This window comes from Pituophis catenifer, unplaced genomic scaffold (genome assembly GCF_029215685.1).
Source record: "Pituophis catenifer annectens isolate HBS135680 unplaced genomic scaffold, rPitCat1.0.hap2 SCAF_2, whole genome shotgun sequence".
NCBI lineage: Eukaryota > Metazoa > Chordata > Lepidosauria > Squamata > Colubridae > Pituophis > Pituophis catenifer.
In genome coordinates, this window is record NW_027256882.1 from 33,442,424 (window position 1) to 33,462,870 (window position 20,447).

The following is a 20,447-nucleotide window of genomic DNA, read 5'->3' on the forward strand; positions in this document are numbered from 1 at the left end:
CTCCTGGATGAGATGGTCAAGAGAGCAGAGATCCTCCATGTGCTTGGCCAAACCCTTCTCCTTTCTTGCCATAATATCCTTCTCCGTTTCTTCCATTCTAGTCAATAGAAGCTTCTCCTGTCCTTCTAACCAGAGTTGTAGCTCTCTGAATTCAGCTACTACATTTTTTTTCACTTTTTCAATGAGATCCTAGAAGAAGAAAGAGAAAAGACAAAAGGCATACTTTTATTTTATTTTAATTATTTTACTTAATTATTTTAATTTTGTTATAATAATTAAACAGATTCCTTGCAGAATCCAAAAGTGAGGTCGGAGAATTTCCTAGGGAGAAAAAAACCATTTGATATTAAAAAACGCAGGGGAGGAAAAGGTTTCCTTAAAAAAAAAAAAAAGGCTCCAGTTTAAATGATCTCTCATGAAAATTTTCTTGGCAATCAAGGGATTTCAAAAAAGGAGACAGAAAAATGTTTGATTTTGCAATTTTTTCAATAAGATGAAATATGGTTTGCATTAATTTATTAAGCAAGCCAAACCCATTGTATCAAATACGACTCATGGGATAGGTGCACTTAATCCAACTGTGACTCATTCAGCCAATGGCGACATCTCAGTCCCCAGGTTAAGACCAAGTTCTGTGCCCTAACACCGTCTTTAGCTTGAATTTCATTTAAGTCAGAACTTGTACTTACAAACAGGCTGCCTATCATCAAAGATAGTGGATGGGGTTCTCCTTCCTATTAGCTCAGAAACTCCTCACCCTTGGATCAATACTTACAAGCCACTTCTGCACTGTTTTTTCTGTGTCCCTTTTGTATGTAGATATTCTTACTTTCTGCTCCTTTTGAGCCTTCAGGCAATCCTCAACCTGTATCTGAAGAAAAAATAGAAATTTTGAGTTTCTTTTCGGTAAACAATTACATCGGAGGGACGACCTAGTTAGAAGATATATTCAACCAGTTGCCAAGCGTCCGAATTTTTATCATGGGACCACGGAATGCTGCAATTATCAGAAGGGTGAAAAACTTGTCACTTTTTCCATTGTCATTATAACTTCAAACAGTCACTAGACGAATGGTTCTAAGTCGAGGACTACCTGCAAGGGCATTAAAGTGAGCTGCCTGAGTCTCCTGGCTGCAGTCATCCCAGAAACATCACTGAGAAATGAACGTTTGGGCTGATCCAGCAGGAGTGATTTTCGGGGTCTGAACTCAAGATTTTGGAGGACTCCATGACAATTTTGCTCTAGAGAAAATGTGGAAAGGGAGCTGGTGAAGGGAGCCTATTTCTCCCCACAGGCCATTTCCGTTGCTAAGCAAGACAGGGACACTGCAACCGTCATAAATACATGCTGGTTGCCAAGCGTCCCAATTTTGATCAGTGACTACAGGGATGCTACAATGGTCATAAGTTTGAGAACGGTCATAAATCACTTTTTTCATAAGTGTTGTAACTTTGAACATTCATGAAATGAATGGTTCTAAGCCAAGAATTATGGTAAATCTGTCTTCAGAAAATTGCAGTCTCAGAGGATAAAGCAGAAGGTGAAGGTCTCAGGTTGGAATTGGGGAAGTTTGTTAAAGGAATGGCCAAGGCAGAAAGCTGCAGATGAGTGTATAATAAGACCAGGAAGGAATGGTGGGTGGGACACTACTATTCAAAAAAAAAAAAAATATATATAAAAAAAGTGAAGTGTGAAGGAACCGATGAGTGATTAACTTCCTTAATGTATAAAATTTGCATTTGTATATGGTTTGGGGTCTTGGCTCCTTTAGCTGCTGAGAAGTACTTCAATAAAAGCCCCTTGAACCACCTCTCCAGTCTGGTTCTCATTGGCATCTGAGCCAGGTTAAACCCAGTTTGCCGACAACAGAGGAAGCAAGTAAATTGGTCCAAGGATTGCCAGGAAGACCAAGGATCTGGCTGCCCCTCCGCAGCGATTCCTCCTGGCTGATTCCTACCTGGTATTCCTGGAAAGCCTCCTCCGCAGGGATCACCCAGTGGCCCCTGTGCTCTTTGGATCGGTCGCAGACCACGCAGATGGGGGTCTGGTGGTGCTTACAGAAGAGCTTGAGGGGCTCCCGGTGCTTCGGGCAGAGGCTCCCTCCTTCCTCGCCCGGACGGCCGCCACATTGCCTGGCCACTTCCACCATCCGCGCCAGGTGCCTGTTGGGGAGGAGGCTGCGGGGCGCGAAGGTCTGCCTGCATTGGGGGCAGGAAGCCTTTGATTTCGACGTCCCCCAACTGCGGGTCAGGCAGCCCCGGCAGAAATTGTGGCCGCATTTCGGGATGAGCAGGGGGTCCTGGAAATAGTCCCGGCAAACGGAGCAGGCGGCTTCTCCCACCAAATCCTGCAAGGGCGCTTCGGCCGCCATCGCCGCCTCCAAAAGGAAAGAGAAAGTGACTTTCGCGCCTTTCCCTGGGAATCAGGTGACCGCTTTTCGGCTCTGCCTAGGCGGGAAACGGAGATGAATTGTTCTTTCTCTTGTGCTCAGCTTCGCTGGCTTCTTAAAAAAGAACTGCGGTATTTTAAAAAGAACAATTTGGGGAGAAGCAAAAATTCCCAGGACGGAGCCCCGATCAGTTATTCTTGGCCCAACCAGCTCTTTAAAGGGAAAATTGTTTTAAAAACTGGAGAGAAGCAAACATCCCTGGGACGACCCAATTGATCCTAGCATCCTGTTAAAGAGAAAAAAAAGTTTAAAAAACTGGGGAGAAGCCAACATTCTTGGGATCCCCTCCCCCCGATCAATTATTGATCCAAAGTTCTGCTAAAGGAGAGGTGGGGAACCATGGCCCCTTTGTGACTGGTAGACTTGAAATGAGATCGGGTCTCCTGCTTGAGCAACGGGCTGCGCTAGACGACCTCCAAGGTCCCATCCAGCTCTATTTTGAATGATTGAGTGATTCTTTGACCATTCACGTTTTCTGAATAGTTTTTATCCCAGAGCTATAATTGCATAAATGAACTAAAGGGCCACCATCAGTGAGCTGTTGGACAGCATTACTTGGTCTGTTGTGTGGATGTTTGGGTGGTTTAGGGGTGGGGAATTTGTGGTGGGTGGGGGGGTGTTTGGGGATTGTTATGTGTGTTGGACCTGGTCTTTGGGTGTTAAGTGAATTACATTGCATGGGTATACTGTGTATACACGTACAATGACAATAAAGTTGTTATTATTATTATTGTTGTTGTTATTGTTATTGTTATTATTCCCAGAATTCCGGAGCCAAGTGGCTCCGGAATTTTGGGAGTTGAAATTGGCAAATCATAAAAGGGACACCATTCCCCACCCCTGTGCTAAAGGGAAAGATATTGAAAAATCCCGGGGAGAAAGAAACATCCATGGGACGGATTCCCAATCAATTATTATCGATCCAACCAGTTTGTTAAAGGGGAAAATGCTTTTTAAAAACTGGGAAGAAGAAAAACATTTCTGGGGCAGGATGGAGTAAAGTTGGCATGAAAGACTGAGAGAGACCCTTGATACAACCCCAAATCCAATGCTGCAATTGATAGAATGTCTCACAGATAAAGGGGAACATAGAAATTATAATCCTTTCTCTGACTTCTAACCTTAACCCGTAAGGCAAAGGATGGATAGAAAGAGTAATTAGTAGTCTCAGGCCAACTTGGGGGGGGGGATCTGTTTAGGAGTAGGGGGATCTGGTGGGGAACATCTTAGGCTCTTTCTTCAAGGGCTTTTTGGGTAGGATTTTGTTTAATGGATTACCAAATCTCCATTTCTAAAACTGCCCTTGCTCAGTATCTGTTTGGGGGGGGGGGGGGAGCTGAGGCTCTGAGTTTCTGTCTCCCTTAAGATTTTTCTCTTTTAGGGAAAATATTTTATCCTGCCTTTCTTTAAGATTTCTCAAAATATTTCATTCCTCTAGGAGGGAGGTAGCTTCCCACAGCTTTCTTAGTCACAATGGGGTCCCCAAAGGGACATGGACACTACCCAGATTTATCTTTATCCTTTATCTTTCTTCTTCAGTGGTGGCACCTCATTTCTGGAATGCCCTCTAATTTACAGAACATGCACATCTAAGTCTCTTTTAGATATTCCCCAGAAGAGGGGAGATGCTGCATTTCTCATTTTTAATGTATATAGACATTAAAGTGTCTTATGACAGATTTACACATGACCATTGCAGAATCCCCATGATTACCTGATCAACATTCAGTCGCTTGGCAATTGGCTCATATTTATGACGGTTGCAATGTCCCCCGGTCATGTGATCACCCTTTGTGACCTTCTGACACGCAAAGTCAACGGGGAAGTCAGATTGACTTAGCAACTGTGTCACTAACTTAACAACTGAAATGATTCACTTAACAACTGTGACAGGAAAGATTGTCATGTAGTTCTACCCCCGAAAGGGCCGCTGGGGTCAGGTTCCCCCTGCCCTCTTTTCCAACCATCCAGGCGCCCTTCCCTGCTTCAGTCCATTCCTTGTGGCTGCCACTCCACTCTGGTCCCTTTGCTCAGGCCCCTCCACTTGCCCTGCTCGGCTGGACTCTGCTGTCTTCTCCTTCCAGCTGGACCCTTCTGGAGTCTCCTCTCAGCAGGCAGGTCACATGGTTGAGTTGTGGGCCTTCCTCCTCTCTCTCCTTTCTCCCCTGGTGCTTGCTGGCCTCTCCTCTCCTGCCACTGCCTCTGCTCCTCCGTTGATTCCCCTGCCTTCCTCCCTTTCTCTCCATCTCTTTTTCTCCTTCCTCCTCTTAATTCAGCCTTTCCTCACACTTTTCCCTACCTTTCCCTCCTTTTTCCTTTCCTTCATACTCCTTTCTCCCCCTTTCCTCAACCCATCCTCAAGTGTCGCTTCCCCCCCTCACTTGGTGTGGGGGAGGCCAGGTGAGCTGGAGATCCCATTTCCCTTCTCTGCCCCCAGATTCACCTATCCCTCTCTCTATCCCCTCCTCTCCTCCTCTTTCGTGCCAAAACTTCCTCCTTTTTATTCCCTTCTTTCCTCATGAGAGTTAAAATGGCACAAAGCTCACTTAAGAGCTGCTTCACTTGGTAGCATAATTTGGGGCTCAATTGTAAGTCCACAACTACCTGTATTAGGTATGTTCATTAGGATTACTCATTTGCTCCTTTGCCAACAGCAGCTTATCATCAAGTTGTTTAGATGCTTTGAGGTGTTCCAGAGAGCTGCTGTAAGCATTCAAAGTCAACATATCAGAGTTAGGTTTCACTCCCCTTATTTATTTTTATCTGATCTTTATTATTTTTACAAATAACTGAAGGTGACAAACGAATCCAACACATCTTCCTCCTCCTATTTTCCCCACAACAATCCTGTCAGGTGGATTGGACTGAGAGAGAATAAATGACTCAAGTCACCCAGCTGGCTTTCATAGCTAAGGCGGGACTTGAACTCACAGTCTCCCTCTTCCAACCTTGGCACCTTAACCACTAGACCAAACTGGATCTGACTCCCATCTCAATATCAAAGCCACTTTTGAGGTTCCTCAGATTGTTGACCCCTGGTGGCTCTCTGGACTTTTCTTGCTAAAGATCCAGGAGTGGCTTCCATTGCCCACTTCCTAGGGCTGAGTGGCCTTCTACCTGGCCAACTGGCCTTCTACCTAAGGGAGGATTGGAACTCATGGCTTTACCTTGATTTCTTAACAACCACGCTAGATTGGCTTCTTTTACTCAAATTACTTCTAATTACTCAATAAAAGGCAGAGTGGCTTAAAGCAAGAAGGAAAAACAGTGTTATTGTCAAATAATGTATTTATTTAATAATGTATTTTATTGTTACAATTCTGTTAACCATTCTCTTTGACTTTTGGCTTGAGCCAGGTGACACATTTAGGGCACAGAGGACTCACGTTTTCTATCTTGATAACAGATGGCATGTTTTATTTTTGTCTACTGTCTTCTGGGCATTTTCTGTTTCTATGTATTGCACTGAATAAATTTATTGGCATAAAATTGCAAAACTACAATCCATGAGACACCTACTGTATAAAATTGCAATCAGTCTTACAATCAGTAATTCGATTGTTGCAGATAACTTACGTAAGAATAAAAAGACAGAAAAAGTACTAGGATTTGTAAAAAAAACAAAAACAAAAAAACAACACTCTGTGAGGCTATAAAGCTTATATTGAGTATAACATTTGCTGAAGCCCTAAAATAGTTTGTTGGATTATGACAATTATGTGTTAAAAGAAAAAGTGGATGAAAACAGTGGGAAGGAAAGAAAAAAAAGGGGGGAAACATTACAGAATATCCTGAGTTATGGACAGCTACACAATCATTGATTGCAACTAACACTAAACAAACAAGCATGATCCATAAATGGGATGAAGAGCTGTGACAGACATATAAAATCATGATTGACAGGCTTAGCTGTAAGGTATCTTTAATACTGATACATCTCAACACATGATGTTAAAGCCGATAAAGCTCCTAGGATACCTCTTTTTTTTTTTATCCAGACAAATAAAAATGCTGATCAGGTTATTCCTTTATAAGGACTGATTGACTGACCAGAGTGGCATAGAACAATAAAGGAAGCTAAAAAGTAGCAAAAAGCTAAGGAATCTCTGCTTAAAGGGCTTTCAGAGATCCCTGCTTGGCAAATAGGGAGTTTTCCTGTCTATGAATGTCCCCTCTTTTAGGGGAGTGTCAGGCAGCTGCTCTCACCCAAACTGAAATAGGGAAGAAGGGTCTCTCCAACCAAGGAAGGGTCTGAGACTGTATGGAGCAGAATTGCTGTCCTGGCATCAAAAAAGCTCATTCGTCCCCCTTCGCAGCTGAGAGAGATGCGGATCCTCGTGGGCTCCTCAGTCAGGACCAGGTCATAGAATTTTGACGGAGATTCGGCTCTGTATTTCTCTAGGCGTTTAGAAAACACCCAGCACCTGGTCTGCTTATCAACATCTGTTAAGTTCACTGGCTTATTGGCAACCCCTACACCCCATCCTTCTCTATCTCCAACAATAACTTCCCAGAAATGTATCCCTGTGGAGAACATCTGACAGCCAAGGACAGAAGGTCTAGATACAAATCTCATGGGATTTGAGGCGCGATATTTTTCTTTAACTGGCTTAACTCCTCTGATACTTTTTTGATCTTCGGAGACATCAAGGCGGTCAGGATTGGCTGTACATAGATTCAGACTCACATTCTCTGTAAGGGGAAAGGGAAGGAAGGAAGGAGAAGAACAAGAGCTTCAGCTGCAGGCCTAGTTTGTCTTCACCCGCAAGACCTTAACCCTAAGGCCTCTTGTGTGAATGGAGTTCAGCTTCCAAACACCCCCTCCAGGACTGGAAGACTCATTGTTTTCTTAAACAATATCTAAGCCATTGTCTGGTCAACAGTCCTCCAACTTTGGCAACTGTAAGACTTGTGGACTTCAAGAATTCCCCTGATGGGACTGCTAGTGTACAGGTCCCTCTGCTCCCTTTTCTCCAAGCACTCAGGCTCTCCCACTGTCTATGTCCCATCCTCTGTTAACTGCCAGCCTCTTTGTCACCCCTCTCGCCTTTGGCCTTCTTGTTCCATTCACTTAGGTTGCCTTCGCCATCTTCCAGTCCATCTGCCTCCCCTTCAGCTGCCACTAAGCTGTACGCCTTCAGGATCCGTTGATTACCTGTATCGCTCTTGGCTCTTCCGCTCAGCTCTTTGTCTCCTGGCTCCACTGGTCAATTCCCCTAGTCTCTAGTCTCTCATGTGGCCACCACTATGCTGATTGCCCTCCAGCTCCGCCATGCTGGCTGGAGAATTCTGGGAACTGAAGTCCACAAGTCTTGCAGTGGCCAAGTCCTTCAAACCCTTCACAGTGCTCCACCTCTTTCAGCCTCCGTGCACAATTCTCTTTAGCTTCCATCTTGCAGATGAGATTAATGGAATTGGCAGGAAAGTTTTTGGCTTTGCCTTCAGAGAGTTGCTGGGAGGGCCCAGGTTGAACAGGGACTCTGTCTGGAGCATTAATCCAGAAGGTCAGGCAGAGCAAGAGGCTGACATGTTTCAATTCTGAACTGGTAAGAGTCAGAAGGACACCCCAGAGGTAACTTGGGACACAGGATGGAATGTGAGGAAGATCCCTCCTTTTCTCTGGGAACATAGGATATCACAGGCGTGTACAAAAGGGGAGGATCTTGCACAGGAAACCTCTGCTTTCATCAGTCTGATGGCCCACTTGGTGGAGACCAGCCTGATGCTCCAACTTTGCAATGTGCTTTGACCCAAAGGACCTAATTTCTCTGCTCCCAAAGACCTGGTCTCTCACCAACTTATAATCAGGCAGTAAAATCAACAGGAAATTATTAGTTTGGTAGGAATTCAATATTTCCAGATTATGTATAGAACAGAACAGAACGGAGCGGAGTAGGAGTAGAGCAGAACAGAACAAAAGCTTTATTTGGCCAAGTGTGATCAGACACACAAGGAATTTGTCTCTGCTGCATTAGCTCCTATTTTACATATAAATGGCAAGTAATAGTTCATAAATCATATAATCATTAAAGTTTACTGGATCATCATAGTCTTTAAAGTATTTAATCCTATAGTTTTCTTTTTTGTTACTCTATTATGTTTCTCTTCACGTTACTGGCATCAGAGCTTAAAATAGCAAGGAAATCCAATTCCTATAACTCATATTTACCTTCCTGTAGTTGAAGTCCACTTTCCAGAGTATCTGGGGAAGAAAAGGGAGGAATTCAGCATCTCATCACTGGAATTGGAGCAACAGAAGGGCCTCCCTCAGATTCCCTGGTTTGCTTTCCTTGGCCTCAGATCAGGAAATAAGGAATAGGGAAAGCTACAAGCCAGAATGTCATTGGTGGCTATATATATTCCATCAGGTATCAATATATTCCACTATATATTCCATGTACAGGTAGTCCTCAATTTACAACTATTTCTTTAGTGAAATTATAGCAGCACTGACAAAAGTGCTTTATGACCGGTTCTCACACTTATGACTGATGCAGCCTCCCCAGTCACGTGATCAAAATTCAGGTACTGGGAACCACCTTGTATTTACGATGGTTGAAGCATCCCATGGTTCTGGGATTGTCCTCTTCAACCTTCCTGGGGAGCTTCTGACAAGCAAAGTCAATGGGGGAAGCCAGATTCATTTATCAACCGTGATTCACTTAACTGTCCTGATTTTCTGAATAACTGTGGCAAAAACGTTCGTAAAATGGGGCACAGATCACTTAACAATTGCCTTGCTTAGCAACAGAAATTTTCAGCTCAACGGAGGTTGTAAGTCAAGAACTACCTGCATATATTCCATTATACTTAGTGGAAACATATTCTGCTTCCCCAGTGATCAGTGCACATAGATTTGGGATACAATGAATACAGGTAGCCTCGTCTTACAATTATAACTGAGACACTGATCCTGAAGTTGATTCCTCTTTGTTCCATGTGACATTGACCCAGAATCGCTCTTGGATGCTCAAAATGTCATCCAGTGTAAAACCCCAGCGGCTGTTTTTTACCTCTCAGTTTTTTCATGGCACTTTTCAGAAGCTCAGTCATATCATTGTAATCCCAGATTGTCCACTTTGGCCCTAGAAGTAAATCCACCGGATTTTCATATGTTTCCTTTGCCTGATATCTGGCAAGACAAAATAACAGAATAACAGAGTTAGAAGGGACCTTGTAGGTCATCTAGTCCAACACACACACACCCAACCCCCAAGCAGGAGACCCCACACCATTTCTGACAGATGGCAGTCCGGCCTCTTCTTGAAAGCTTCCAGTGATGAAGCTTTCAGAACGTCTGAAGGCAAAGCTGTTCCAGTGGTTCATTCTCCTCAGTCAGAATTTTTCTCTTATTTCCAGGTTGAATCCCTCCTTGATCAGTTTCCATCCATTATTCCTTGACTGGCCTTCAGGTGCTTTGGAAATCAGGTTGACCCCCTCCTTTCTGTGACAGACCCTCAAATATTGGAACACTGTTGCTATCATGTCTCCCCTGGTCCTTCTCTTCACTAGACTAGCCATGCCCAGTTCCTGCAACCTTTATCAATATGCCAATAGAAGAAGCTTTCTAAACCATCAGATGGTGCTTGAGGATTGGCTAGCTACAGGATCCAGTCTGAGTTTGTCACTGGAAGTTTTGTCTTCTGAGCTTTCAGACTTGTGCTGGAGCCCATCCTCAGGGAACTTCTCTCTCTCCAGAATGTGTGCACTGGGCTGTACTATGCATTGTATTTATGTGGTGCCTGGTTGTGTGTGGCTTTTAGTTGCTAAGTGGGGTGTTGATGGCCAGCTATTAAGTCATTGATTGTCATTTTCTTGTGTTGCCCTGTCCTCGGATCCTAAGTACTTGGTAAGATGGTGGGAAATCAGCACTCCTGTTGACTGAGAAGGGCTCTGTTTCCCAGGCTTCAATCATTTCTCTGGCTAGCTATTCAAATATAGGCACCATGTGCGACTCAGTGGATCCTGATCCAGAACTGCACTCATCCACCTTCATCAATTTCAAGGAGAGATCTAGTAAAGGCCACTAAGTTTCAGTTTTTGGGCTCCCTACTCTTGAAAATTCTTGTGAATCTCTTGGCCAAATCAATGGATTGTATCTTACGAAATAACTGATGACAGATGACTACTATGGGTGACGTAGGTAATTAGACGATGGATATAACATTCAAACTGATCTTGATGGATTTTAGTTCTGCATTTAACACAATTCTTCCACATAGACTAGTGTCTATCTAAGGACCTTGGACTTTCTCATTCAATCTACCTTTGGATTATGGATTTCCTGTCTGGCTGCTCTCAAGAGGTTCAGATTAGGTACTCACACCTCCTCGGCCCTTATTCTTAACACTGGTAAACCACAGGGTTGTGTGTTGAGTCCCTTACTCTATACTCTTGACCTACATGACTGCATTCTCACTCACGCCACTAATACTATTATTAAATTTGCAGATGATAGAACAATGGTAGGACTCATCTCCAGGGGGTGGGATGAGTCTGCCTATCGAGATGAGGTGGACCAGTTGCTTTCATGGTGTGGAGACAATAATTTGGTCCTTACCACCAATAAGACCAAGGAATTTATAGTGGACTACAGAAGGAATAGATCAGATATCCAGCCCTCGCTGATCAATGGAGACCAGGTGGAGCAAGTGGCCAGTTTTAGGTTTTGGGGTGTTATCATAAAAGAGGATCTGACCTGGGATGCTCACACTGCAGCACTGGTCAAAAGGGCCCAGCAGAGATTATACTACTTGAGACTACTCAGGAAAAAACAACCGAATGAAAAACTGCAGGTGACCTTCTACCGCTGCACTATAGAGAGTATCTTAACTTACTGCACCTGTGTATGGTTTGCCAATTGCACCGTGGCAGATAGGACAGCGCTCCAGAGGGTTAAGATCATTGCCCAGAGGATCATTGGTTGCCCCCTCCCCTCCTTGGAAGAGCTTTATAGCTCCCGCTGCCTTAAGAAAGTTCAAAACGTTCCCAAAGATCCATCTCATCCTGGGCACCCCTTTTTTTGAACTACTGCCATCTGGCAGACGGTAAATAAAAACAAGGACAAATAGGCTGAAAAACAGCTTCTATCCCAGAGCGGTAACTCTGCTGAATTCTACTGTATAGTGCAATACTAATGCACTATCACAGGTTTTCAATTTAATTGTGTAGAATGTGAAGGATATGTGTTTTTGTTTTATTATTATTATTGATAGTTTCCTACAATGATACCTTCAAAACGATCAAACATCTGTCTCTTCTTAGAGAGGACTCAATAGGGAAGAAATCCCAAATTAAATCTAAATGTCTGGCTGACTATGCAACCAACAATAATTGATCATATCAAATATTGCTAATTATATTGTGTTGAAGTTATCTGAGGAAATTTCTAAAAAGCCCTGAAATACAGTACGCAATCTTTACATTAAAATACTGCTAAGTACAAACAGAACTTTCCAAAATAGGAAAACTTTTGGAGGAGCTGCTGATCTGTGAGACAGTAAAGAAAAGGGTGGATTTACTTACTTCTTCAAGATGCTTCCAATGTCCTAAAAAAAAGAGACACGAAACATTGAAAGGAGCCATTTCCTAAGCAGAAAATTAAATTCTTACATTTACAAAATAAATGAGTGAATCCTCTGGACAACTAGACACTAACAGACATATAAAGTACTTCCATTTTTTTAAAGAAAAAAAATCCCATTGCTCTTTTTTCCTCAGCTATTCAACCTCTTTTGAAGAGGTATTGTTTTTACTTTTTTACCGAAGAAAAATTATACCCTGGTTGAATTCAACAAAAAAATGCTCTTTCCCCCCCCCCCTTTTAGAGAGGTATTGTTTTTACTTTTTTGTCTAAGAAAAATTAGACCCAGATTGAATCCAACACAATTACAGAAGATATATATTTATATATAAAACATGATAGCAAAAAGAAAAGACCATTTGAAAAACAAAATAATGCATCAATAGGATTAAAAAAAATCCGCTGCATTTATGCTTCCAGAATGAAGGCACTTTGGAAAATCCAGGTGGTTATAATACTTTGTAGAAAGTCATCAGTGTTGGGTTTTTCCTTGCCTGGAGATTAAGGGGAGGGGGAGACCCCACAAAGAACACCCACCACCACTTCCCCTAATAGGGGACAGGAACCTCAAATTGTGAAGAATATAAAGACAGTGACCAATACTTTGAATTCCTGCTTATTACATGGCCTGCTTTTTCTGTATCACATTATGTATCCCTAATTTAAGCCATTACAGTTAGTCCTTGACTAAATAGTTCATTTAGTGACCGTTCCTTTCCTTAGAAAGAGTCAAACGCAGCCAGAATCCTACATGCAGACATGGAAAGGAATATCAACCTCCACAACAGAAGAATGGATGGAAAAAGTGATGGAGCTAGAAAAAATGACAAAATTGACTGCTTTAATTAGATATGACCCATTGCTTCTACTTGGAAGCTGCTTCTAAACTTTCTGCTTGAGATAGAAAAAAAAAGAACTCTTGATACTTGATTTTGCTTATTAGACTAAACAGTTTTTATACACATGGCTAATAATGAGTAAATATAAGAAATAAAAACTTGAGGCTGTAATTCTATTCTATTCTATTCTATTCTATTCTATTCTATTCTATTCTATTCTATTCTATTCTATTCTATTCTATTCTATTCTATTCTATTCTATTCTCTGCCTTGGGCAGAGAAGACCTCCAAGGTCTCTTCCAGCCCTCGGATTCTATGATCTCTATGATCCAACCTGACCTGTAAGAGTTTGCTGGCTGGCTGCTGAAGCTTCTCTTCTATCTCCTGGATGAGATGGTCAAGAGAGCAGAGATCCTCCATGTGCTTGGCCAAACCCTTCTCCTTTCTTGCCATAATATCCTTCTCCGTTTCTTCCATTTTAGTCAATAGAAGCTTCTCCTGTCCTTCTAACCAGAGTTGTAGCTCTCTGAATTCAGCCACCACATTTTTTTTCTCTTTTTCAATGAGGTCCTAGAACAAGAAAGAGAAAAAGCAAAAGGCATACTTTTATTTTAATTATTTTACTTAATTATTTTAATTTTGTTATAATAATTAAACATATTCCTTGAAGAATCAAAAAGTGAGGTGGGATAATTTCCTAAGGAGAAACAAAAACCCTTTTGATATTAAAAACCGCAAGGGGGAAAGGTTTCTAAAAAGAAAAAAAAAAGGATCCAGTTTAAATGATCTCTCATGAAAATTTTCTTAGCAATCAGGGATTTCAAAAAAGTAGACAGAAAAATGTTTGTGTTCACAATTTTTTCAATGATGAAATACGATTTGCATTAATTTATTAAGCAAGCCAAACCTATTGCATAAAACACAGCTCATGGGATAGGGGCACTTAACCCAACTGAGACTCATTCTGCCAATGGTGACATCTCAGTCCCCAGGTTAAGACCAAGTTCTGTGCCCTACACAGTCTTTAACTTTGAATTAATCTCAGTCAGAACTTGTACTTACAGACAGGCTGCCTATTATCAAAGATGGCGGATGGGGTTCTCCTTCCTATTAACTCAGAAGCTCCTCACCGTTGGATCAATACTTACAAGCATCTCCTGCACTTTTTGCTCTGTCTCTCTTTTGTATGTAGCTATTTTTTCTTTCTGCTCCTTCTGAGCCTTCAGGCAATCCTCAACCTTGATCTGAAAAATACAAGTTTTGAGTTTCTTGTCCATAAAGAATTACATCTGAGGGAAGACCCAGTTAGAAGATACAGTATATTCAATCATCATAAATACATGACAGTTGGCAAACGTCCAAATTTTGATCATGTGACCATGGAATGCCTGCAATGATCACAAGGGTAAAAAACATTATGTCACTTTTTTCATTGCCAAGGACTACCTGCACGGGCATTAAAGTGAGCTGCCTGAGTCTCCTGGTTGCAATCATCCCAGAAGCATCACTGCGAAATGAAAGTTTGGGCTGATCCAACAGGAGTGGTTTTTGGCCTCTGCACTCAAGATTTTGGAGGACTCCATGACAATTTTGCTCTAGAGCAAATGTGGAAAGGGAGCTGGTGAAGGGAGCCTATTTCTCCATACAGGCAATTTCCGTTGCTAAGCAAGACAGTGAAGTTTTGTCTCATTTTACAAACTTTCTTCCCCCTGTTGTTAAGTGAATCACTGCATTGTCAGGTTAGTCACACAGCACTTAAGCGAATCTGGCTTCCCCATTGACTTTGCTTATCAGAAGATGGCAAAGAGTGAACACAAGAGCCCAGGACAACACAACATGACAGTTGACAAGCACCTGAATTTTGATCAGTGACAACAGGGATGTCAACCTGTTTTTTATAAATTACAGGCAGGGAGATAAGGGGTGGGATAAAGCAGGAGGAAGCAAGTAAAGAGGTAAAAAGACTGCGAGGGCAGGCACTGGATTCCCCTCCCCAGCGATTTCTCCTGGCTGACTCCTACCTGGTAGTCCTGGAAAACCTCCTCCGCAGGGATCACCCAGTGGCCCCTGTGCTCTTTGGATAAGTAGCAGACCAAGCAGATGAGGGACTGGTGGCCCTTACAGAAGAGCTTGAGGGGCTCCCGGTGTTTCGAGCAGAAGCTCCCTCCTTCCTCGCCCGGATAGCCGCCGCATCGCCTGGCTACTTCAGCCATCCGCGCCAGCTGCCTGTTGGGGAGGAGGCTGCGGGGCGCGAAGGTCTGCCTGCATTGGGGACAGGAAGCCTTTGATTCCGACGTCCCCCAACTGCGGGTCAGGCAGCCCCGGCAGAAGTTGTGGCCGCACTCCGGGATGAGCACGGGGTCCTGGAAAAAGTCCAGGCAGATGGAGCATGTGGCTTCTTCCAAAAAATCCTGCAAGGGCGCTTCGGCCGCCATCGCCGCCTCCTCCGCCGGGACAAAGAAAGAAAGTTAAGTTTCGCGCCTTTCCTTGCGAATCAGCTGACTGCCTTTGGGCTCTGCCCAGACGGGAAACCGAAATGAATTGTTGCTGCTCTTGCGGGCATCTTCGCTGGCTTCTTAAAGAAGAAGGACAGTATTTTAAAAGGAACAAACTGGGGAGGAGGAAAAATTCAAGGGACGGAGCCCCGATCAGTTATTCTCAGCCCAACCAGCTCGTTAAAGGGAAAATTGTTTTAAAAACTGTGGAGAGAAGGAAACATCCCTGGGACGAACCCCAATCAATTACAATTGATCCTGTTAAAGAGAGTAAACAAGTTTAAAATATTGGGGAGAAGCCAACTTTCATGGGATCCCCTCCCCCCCCGATCAATTATTGATCCACACATTCTGCTAATGGAGAGGTGGGGAATCACGGCCCCTTTATGACTTGTGGGTTTCAAATGGTATATATAGGGTCTCTTCTGATTGGTTGATTGATTGACTTCAACACCCGAAAGGGCCACTGTCCGTTCCTTGTGGCTGCCACTCCACTCTGGTCCCTTTGCTCAGGCCCTCCACTTGCCCTGCTCGGCTGGACTCTGCTGTCTTCTCCTTCCAGCCGGTCCCTTCTGGAGTCTCCTCTCAGCAGGCGGATCAGGCAGTGGTGGGAGTGATCAGATGGCCAGTCGGCCCTTCTCCCTCTCCCTCTCTCTCCTGTCTCTGCTCCTCCTTCGATTCCCCTGCCTGCCTCCCTTTCTCTCCATCTCTTTCCCCTTCCTCCTCCTCCTCCTCCCCCTCCCCTTTCCTCAGCTTTCCCTCAGATTTTCCCCTATATTTCCGCCCACTCCGTAATCAATCAGAAGCTTTATATAACATTGAAACTGATCTTGATGGATTAAAGGGAACGCAATAAAATTTAATAAGGACGAAAGGAGTTACAAGTAACCTTCAATTTATGACTATTTGTTAGCAACCAGGTACAAACGGCTCTGGGGGGGAAAAAAGGGCTTAAAACCATTTTCACACTTAACATCTGTTGCAGTGTCCCTGTAGTCACAATTTGGGTGCTTTCAGACTGGCAGGTATTTATGATAGTTGCATTACTTGGAAGAGCTTACATCCTACAATGATACCTTTGAAACCAACAAACATCTGTCTGTTCTTGGGAAGGACTCAACAGGTGGATCAAAAGGCCAAATTCACTCTCAACATCCGGCTGAGTGTGAGATGGACTATAACAATTCACATGTAACAGTCACAGAGTGGGAAGGGACCGTGGAGGTCATCTAGTCCAACCCCCTGCTCATGCTTGAGACCTGTACTAGGGATTCAAACTGCCGACCTTTCTGATCGACAAGCTCAGCGTCTTAGCCACTGAGCCACCTAGCCAGCAGCATCAAATACTGCTAATTATGTTTTTAATTTAATTTTAATCATTAGATCAGTGGCTCTCCATGTGTAGGTTGTGAAGTCAAATAAACAAGCATTTTAACATGTCTCATTTTTAATGCACATAGACATTAAAGAGTGCCCTATGACAGATTTTCACACTTACGACCATTGCAGCATCCCCACGATTACATGATCAACATTCAGTCACTTGGCAATTGGCTCATATCTGTGACGGTTGCAGGGTCCCCTGGTCGTGTGATGAACCTTTGTGACCTTCTGACAAGCAGAGTCAACGGGGAAGTCAGATTCACACTTAGCAACTGTGTCACTAACTTAACAACGGAAGTGATTCACTTAACAACTGTGACATGAAAGATGGTGATGTAGCGTCACCCCTGAAAGGGTCGCTGGGGACCAGGTCCCCCTTTCCCTCTTACAATCCATCATGTGGCTGCCAGTCCACTTGGGTCCCCCCACTTGCCCGGCTCAGCTGGACTCTGCTATCTTGTCCTTCCAGCTGGACCCTTGTGCTGTCTCCTCAGCAGGCGGATCACACGGTTGGGTGGTGGTCAGAAGTCTGGTTGGTCCTTCTTCCTCTCTCCTTCCTGCTGCTTGCTAGCCTCTCCTGCCGCTGCCTCTGCTCCTTCCTTGATTCTCTCCATCTTTCTCCTCCCTCCTCCTTTCTGTCTTTCCTCACACACTTCTCCCTACCTTTCCCAACGCTCCTTTCTCCCCCTTTTCCCATCTATCCTCATGCATTGCTTCCCCCCTCATTCTATGGGGTGGAGGCCAGATGAGCCAGGAAGCTCCACTTCCCTTCTCTGCTCCCTCTTCCCATCTCTCTCTCTTGGTCTCCTCCTTCCTGTCAAAACCTCCTCCTTTACCTTCCCTTCCCCCTCATGATGCACTTAAAATGGGGCAAAGCTCACTTAATAGCCGTCTCACTTGACAGCAAAAATTTGGGGCTCAATTGTGGTTGTAAATCGAGGACTACCTGTATTAGGTAAGTTTGGATAACTCACATGCACCTTTGTCAACAGCAACTTCAATTTAGATGCTTTGAGATGTTCCAGAGAGCTGCTGTTAGCAATCAAAGTCACCATATCAGTGTTAAGTTTCACTCCCCTTATTATTTATTTGTATCTCGCCTTTATTTTTATAAATACCTCAAGGTGGCAAACATATCCAACACATCTTCCTCCTCCTATTTTCCCCACAACAAACCTGTGAAGTGGATTGGACTGAGACAGAATGACTGGCTCAAAGTTACCAACTGGCTTTCAGGGCTAAGGCAGGACTTGAACTCACCGTCTTCCTCTTCCTAGCCTGGTGCCTTAACCACTAGATCAAACTGGATCTGACGCCCATCTCAATATCAAAGCCGCTTTTGGGCTGCCTCAGTGTTGGCCACTGGTGGCTACCTAGACGAATCTCCCTCCACTTTTCTCGATAAAAATTCAGGAGTGGCTTGCCATTGCCCTCTTCCTAAGGCTGAGTGAGAGTAATGGGTCCAACTGGCCTTGTACCTAAGGGAGGATTAGAACTCAGGGCTTCTAGCTTGAATTCTTTTTTTTTTTTAAATACAAATTTCCCCCCCTTTTTTTCCCCCTCTCCCTCCCCCTCCCTAACCCCCCCTCCCCACCCATCCCCCCCTGTGACTTCTTCATAACAAAAAAAAAAAAACCCTAATTCATAACAGATTACTTACTCCCTCCTCTAGATATTGACCTTTACTTACTAAAAATATTATTAATATTATAACATCCCCCTTTATCCATACATTTCAGAAAAGAGAAAAGAAAGGAAAAAAAAAAGACATTATACTATGACATTATAGAATAACTTCTCCACTTTAAAACTATACGATAAGTCCTACTTTAACATTTAATCTTCTATATATATTACTATAACATTTCAAAGCGGCCTTCCCCATAAAATCTAGTTTAACATTTATTCCACTCTATCCATTTCCTCCACTCCCCTAAATATATCACTTAAAAATCCCTTTTCTTAGACTAATCAATCTACTAACTAGCTTATTCACCCACTATCATGCAAAATTACCATACACAACATTTCTTAATATCTTTGATTCACTGCCCACACTACTTAAAAATATATGTCTATATTTTCCATTATATCTAAATAAAAAAAAAGAAAAGACAATGACTTTAAATTTATAATCCATATAGTATCTTCTTTGAGGTCTTTCCACTGGATTGGTAGAACCAACATCCATAATCGGGTAACATAGCTTGCTGGTGCAACAGTTTATTCAGGATCTTCAATCATATCTGCCCCCATCAGTAGTAAATATCTTCTTATATATATAAAAGTAAAAACAACCACCCGAGAGACATTATAATTATATTCCATATAGTAATAATTATGGGTTTCATCAGGATTATTAATTCCCATCATCGTAGTGGGTAACAACCCGAACTTCTGCATGCCCCAGCATAATTCTCTTGCCTTGTGATTCAAGATAATATAATATGTTTATCAACACAAAAAGAAATTACAAAATAGATAATTCAAATCCATCAGTTTAAGGCTCGTTTCACGTCCCCAGATTACGGCCATGCAGAGATCTGCCACAATCCTCAGGATGATATTAACCAATACGTCGCCTCTTCTGTGTTTACACATAATCATTCATATTTTAAAGTCACTGGCTTCACTGTTGCCTGATTTAGAAATTTCTATTTTTATGCCACCTATTTCTTTTTTTCTTTTCTTTTTGTGGGTTTGGTTTCCATCCTGGTTTCCTTTCTACAAATTGTGTATCATCTGGTCGGTTTTTATTCTGCTTTGTAGATTGGTCTTGTTGGTTTTGTTTTTGTATCTCATGTTTCTTTTTTATCCCTTGTATATCCCCTAATTGGTTTCCATGCTTATCCTTGCCTTGATAAGTCATCACATTAAGGTTAGATGCCACTTCTCTCAAATTTGTAGATAGTCCAGCTGGGGTATCCAATAAATCCAAAGGCAATTCATCTGGTACAGTCTCTGTAATTCGATATTTTACCTTTATTTCCGGCTCCTTCTGCTTATCCTGTATTATACCTGAAGATGTTAAATTCATTTTCAACCTATTTTGATAAAATTCTTCCGCTCTTTCAACAGTATTTAGCTGATATCTTTCTCCTTGGTATCTAAATATAATACCAACTGGGGCGTCCCACCTGAATGGGATATTTCTCTTTTTTAATTCATTCACCAGAAAACCAAATTTCTTCCTTTCCATCAATATCTTAGGTGGGAGTTCCTTGTAAATCCAAATCTTTCTTCCATACAATTGCAAATTAGAATTAAAGGAATTTTGCACGATATTATTCCTAATTTCTTTATCTGTAAAATAAATCACCACATCTCTAGGCAATTGCCTTTGCTTGGCAATCCAGGAGTTGATTCGATAAACTCTGTCAATCCTACAAAACACTTCGTCAGGTTGAACCTTTAGAATCCCAGCTAGAAATTCAGAAGATATTTTCCTTAAATCATCTCTATTATTTTCCTGCAAACCTCTTAATCTTATCGCATATTCTGTGAAGTTATATTGTACCATTAAAATCTCTTTTTCAATCTTCTGTTGCAGATTTTCTGCATTACCATACTTTTGATCAGCGTCCATTTTAGGTTTTTCTTCTAAGCTATTATCCTGAGTGTTTGTCAAATCATTTTCAATTTTTTGAATTCCGGTTCAAAAAAGGACTTCCGGTTTGCTGTTTGTCGCTGCCAGACG

At 42.7% G+C, this 20,447-nt stretch overlaps 1 protein-coding gene across 1 annotated transcript; it reads right to left on the minus strand.

Annotated features, from left to right (window-relative positions):
• Positions 1–6,520: 6,520 nt before the first annotated feature.
• LOC139309332 (E3 ubiquitin-protein ligase TRIM39-like) lies at positions 6,521–15,307 on the minus strand. The gene is made up of 7 exons (XM_070933389.1): positions 14,894–15,307; positions 14,021–14,116; positions 13,212–13,442; positions 11,976–11,998; positions 9,464–9,582; positions 8,620–8,652; positions 6,521–7,142 (listed from the first exon to the last, which is right to left on the minus strand). The coding sequence occupies exons 1-7, from the start codon at positions 15,305–15,307 to the stop codon at positions 6,628–6,630; spliced, it is 1,431 nt and encodes a 476-aa protein (XP_070789490.1). The 3' UTR covers positions 6,521–6,627.
• Positions 15,308–20,447: the final 5,140 nt, after the last annotated feature.

Coding starts and splice junctions, on each gene's coding strand:
- LOC139309332 (XM_070933389.1), bottom strand. CDS start 15,307: ATGGCGGCCGAAGCGCCCTTGCAGGATTTTTTGGAAGAAGCCACATGC. Junction 13,443..14,020: donor AAAAAGTGCAGGAGATGCTT/GTAAGTATTGAT, acceptor TTCTTGTTCTAG/GACCTCATTGAAAAAGAGAA. Junction 9,583..11,975: donor ATTGGAAGCATCTTGAAGAA/GTAAGTAAATCC, acceptor TTGTCTTGCCAG/ATATCAGGCAAAGGAAACAT.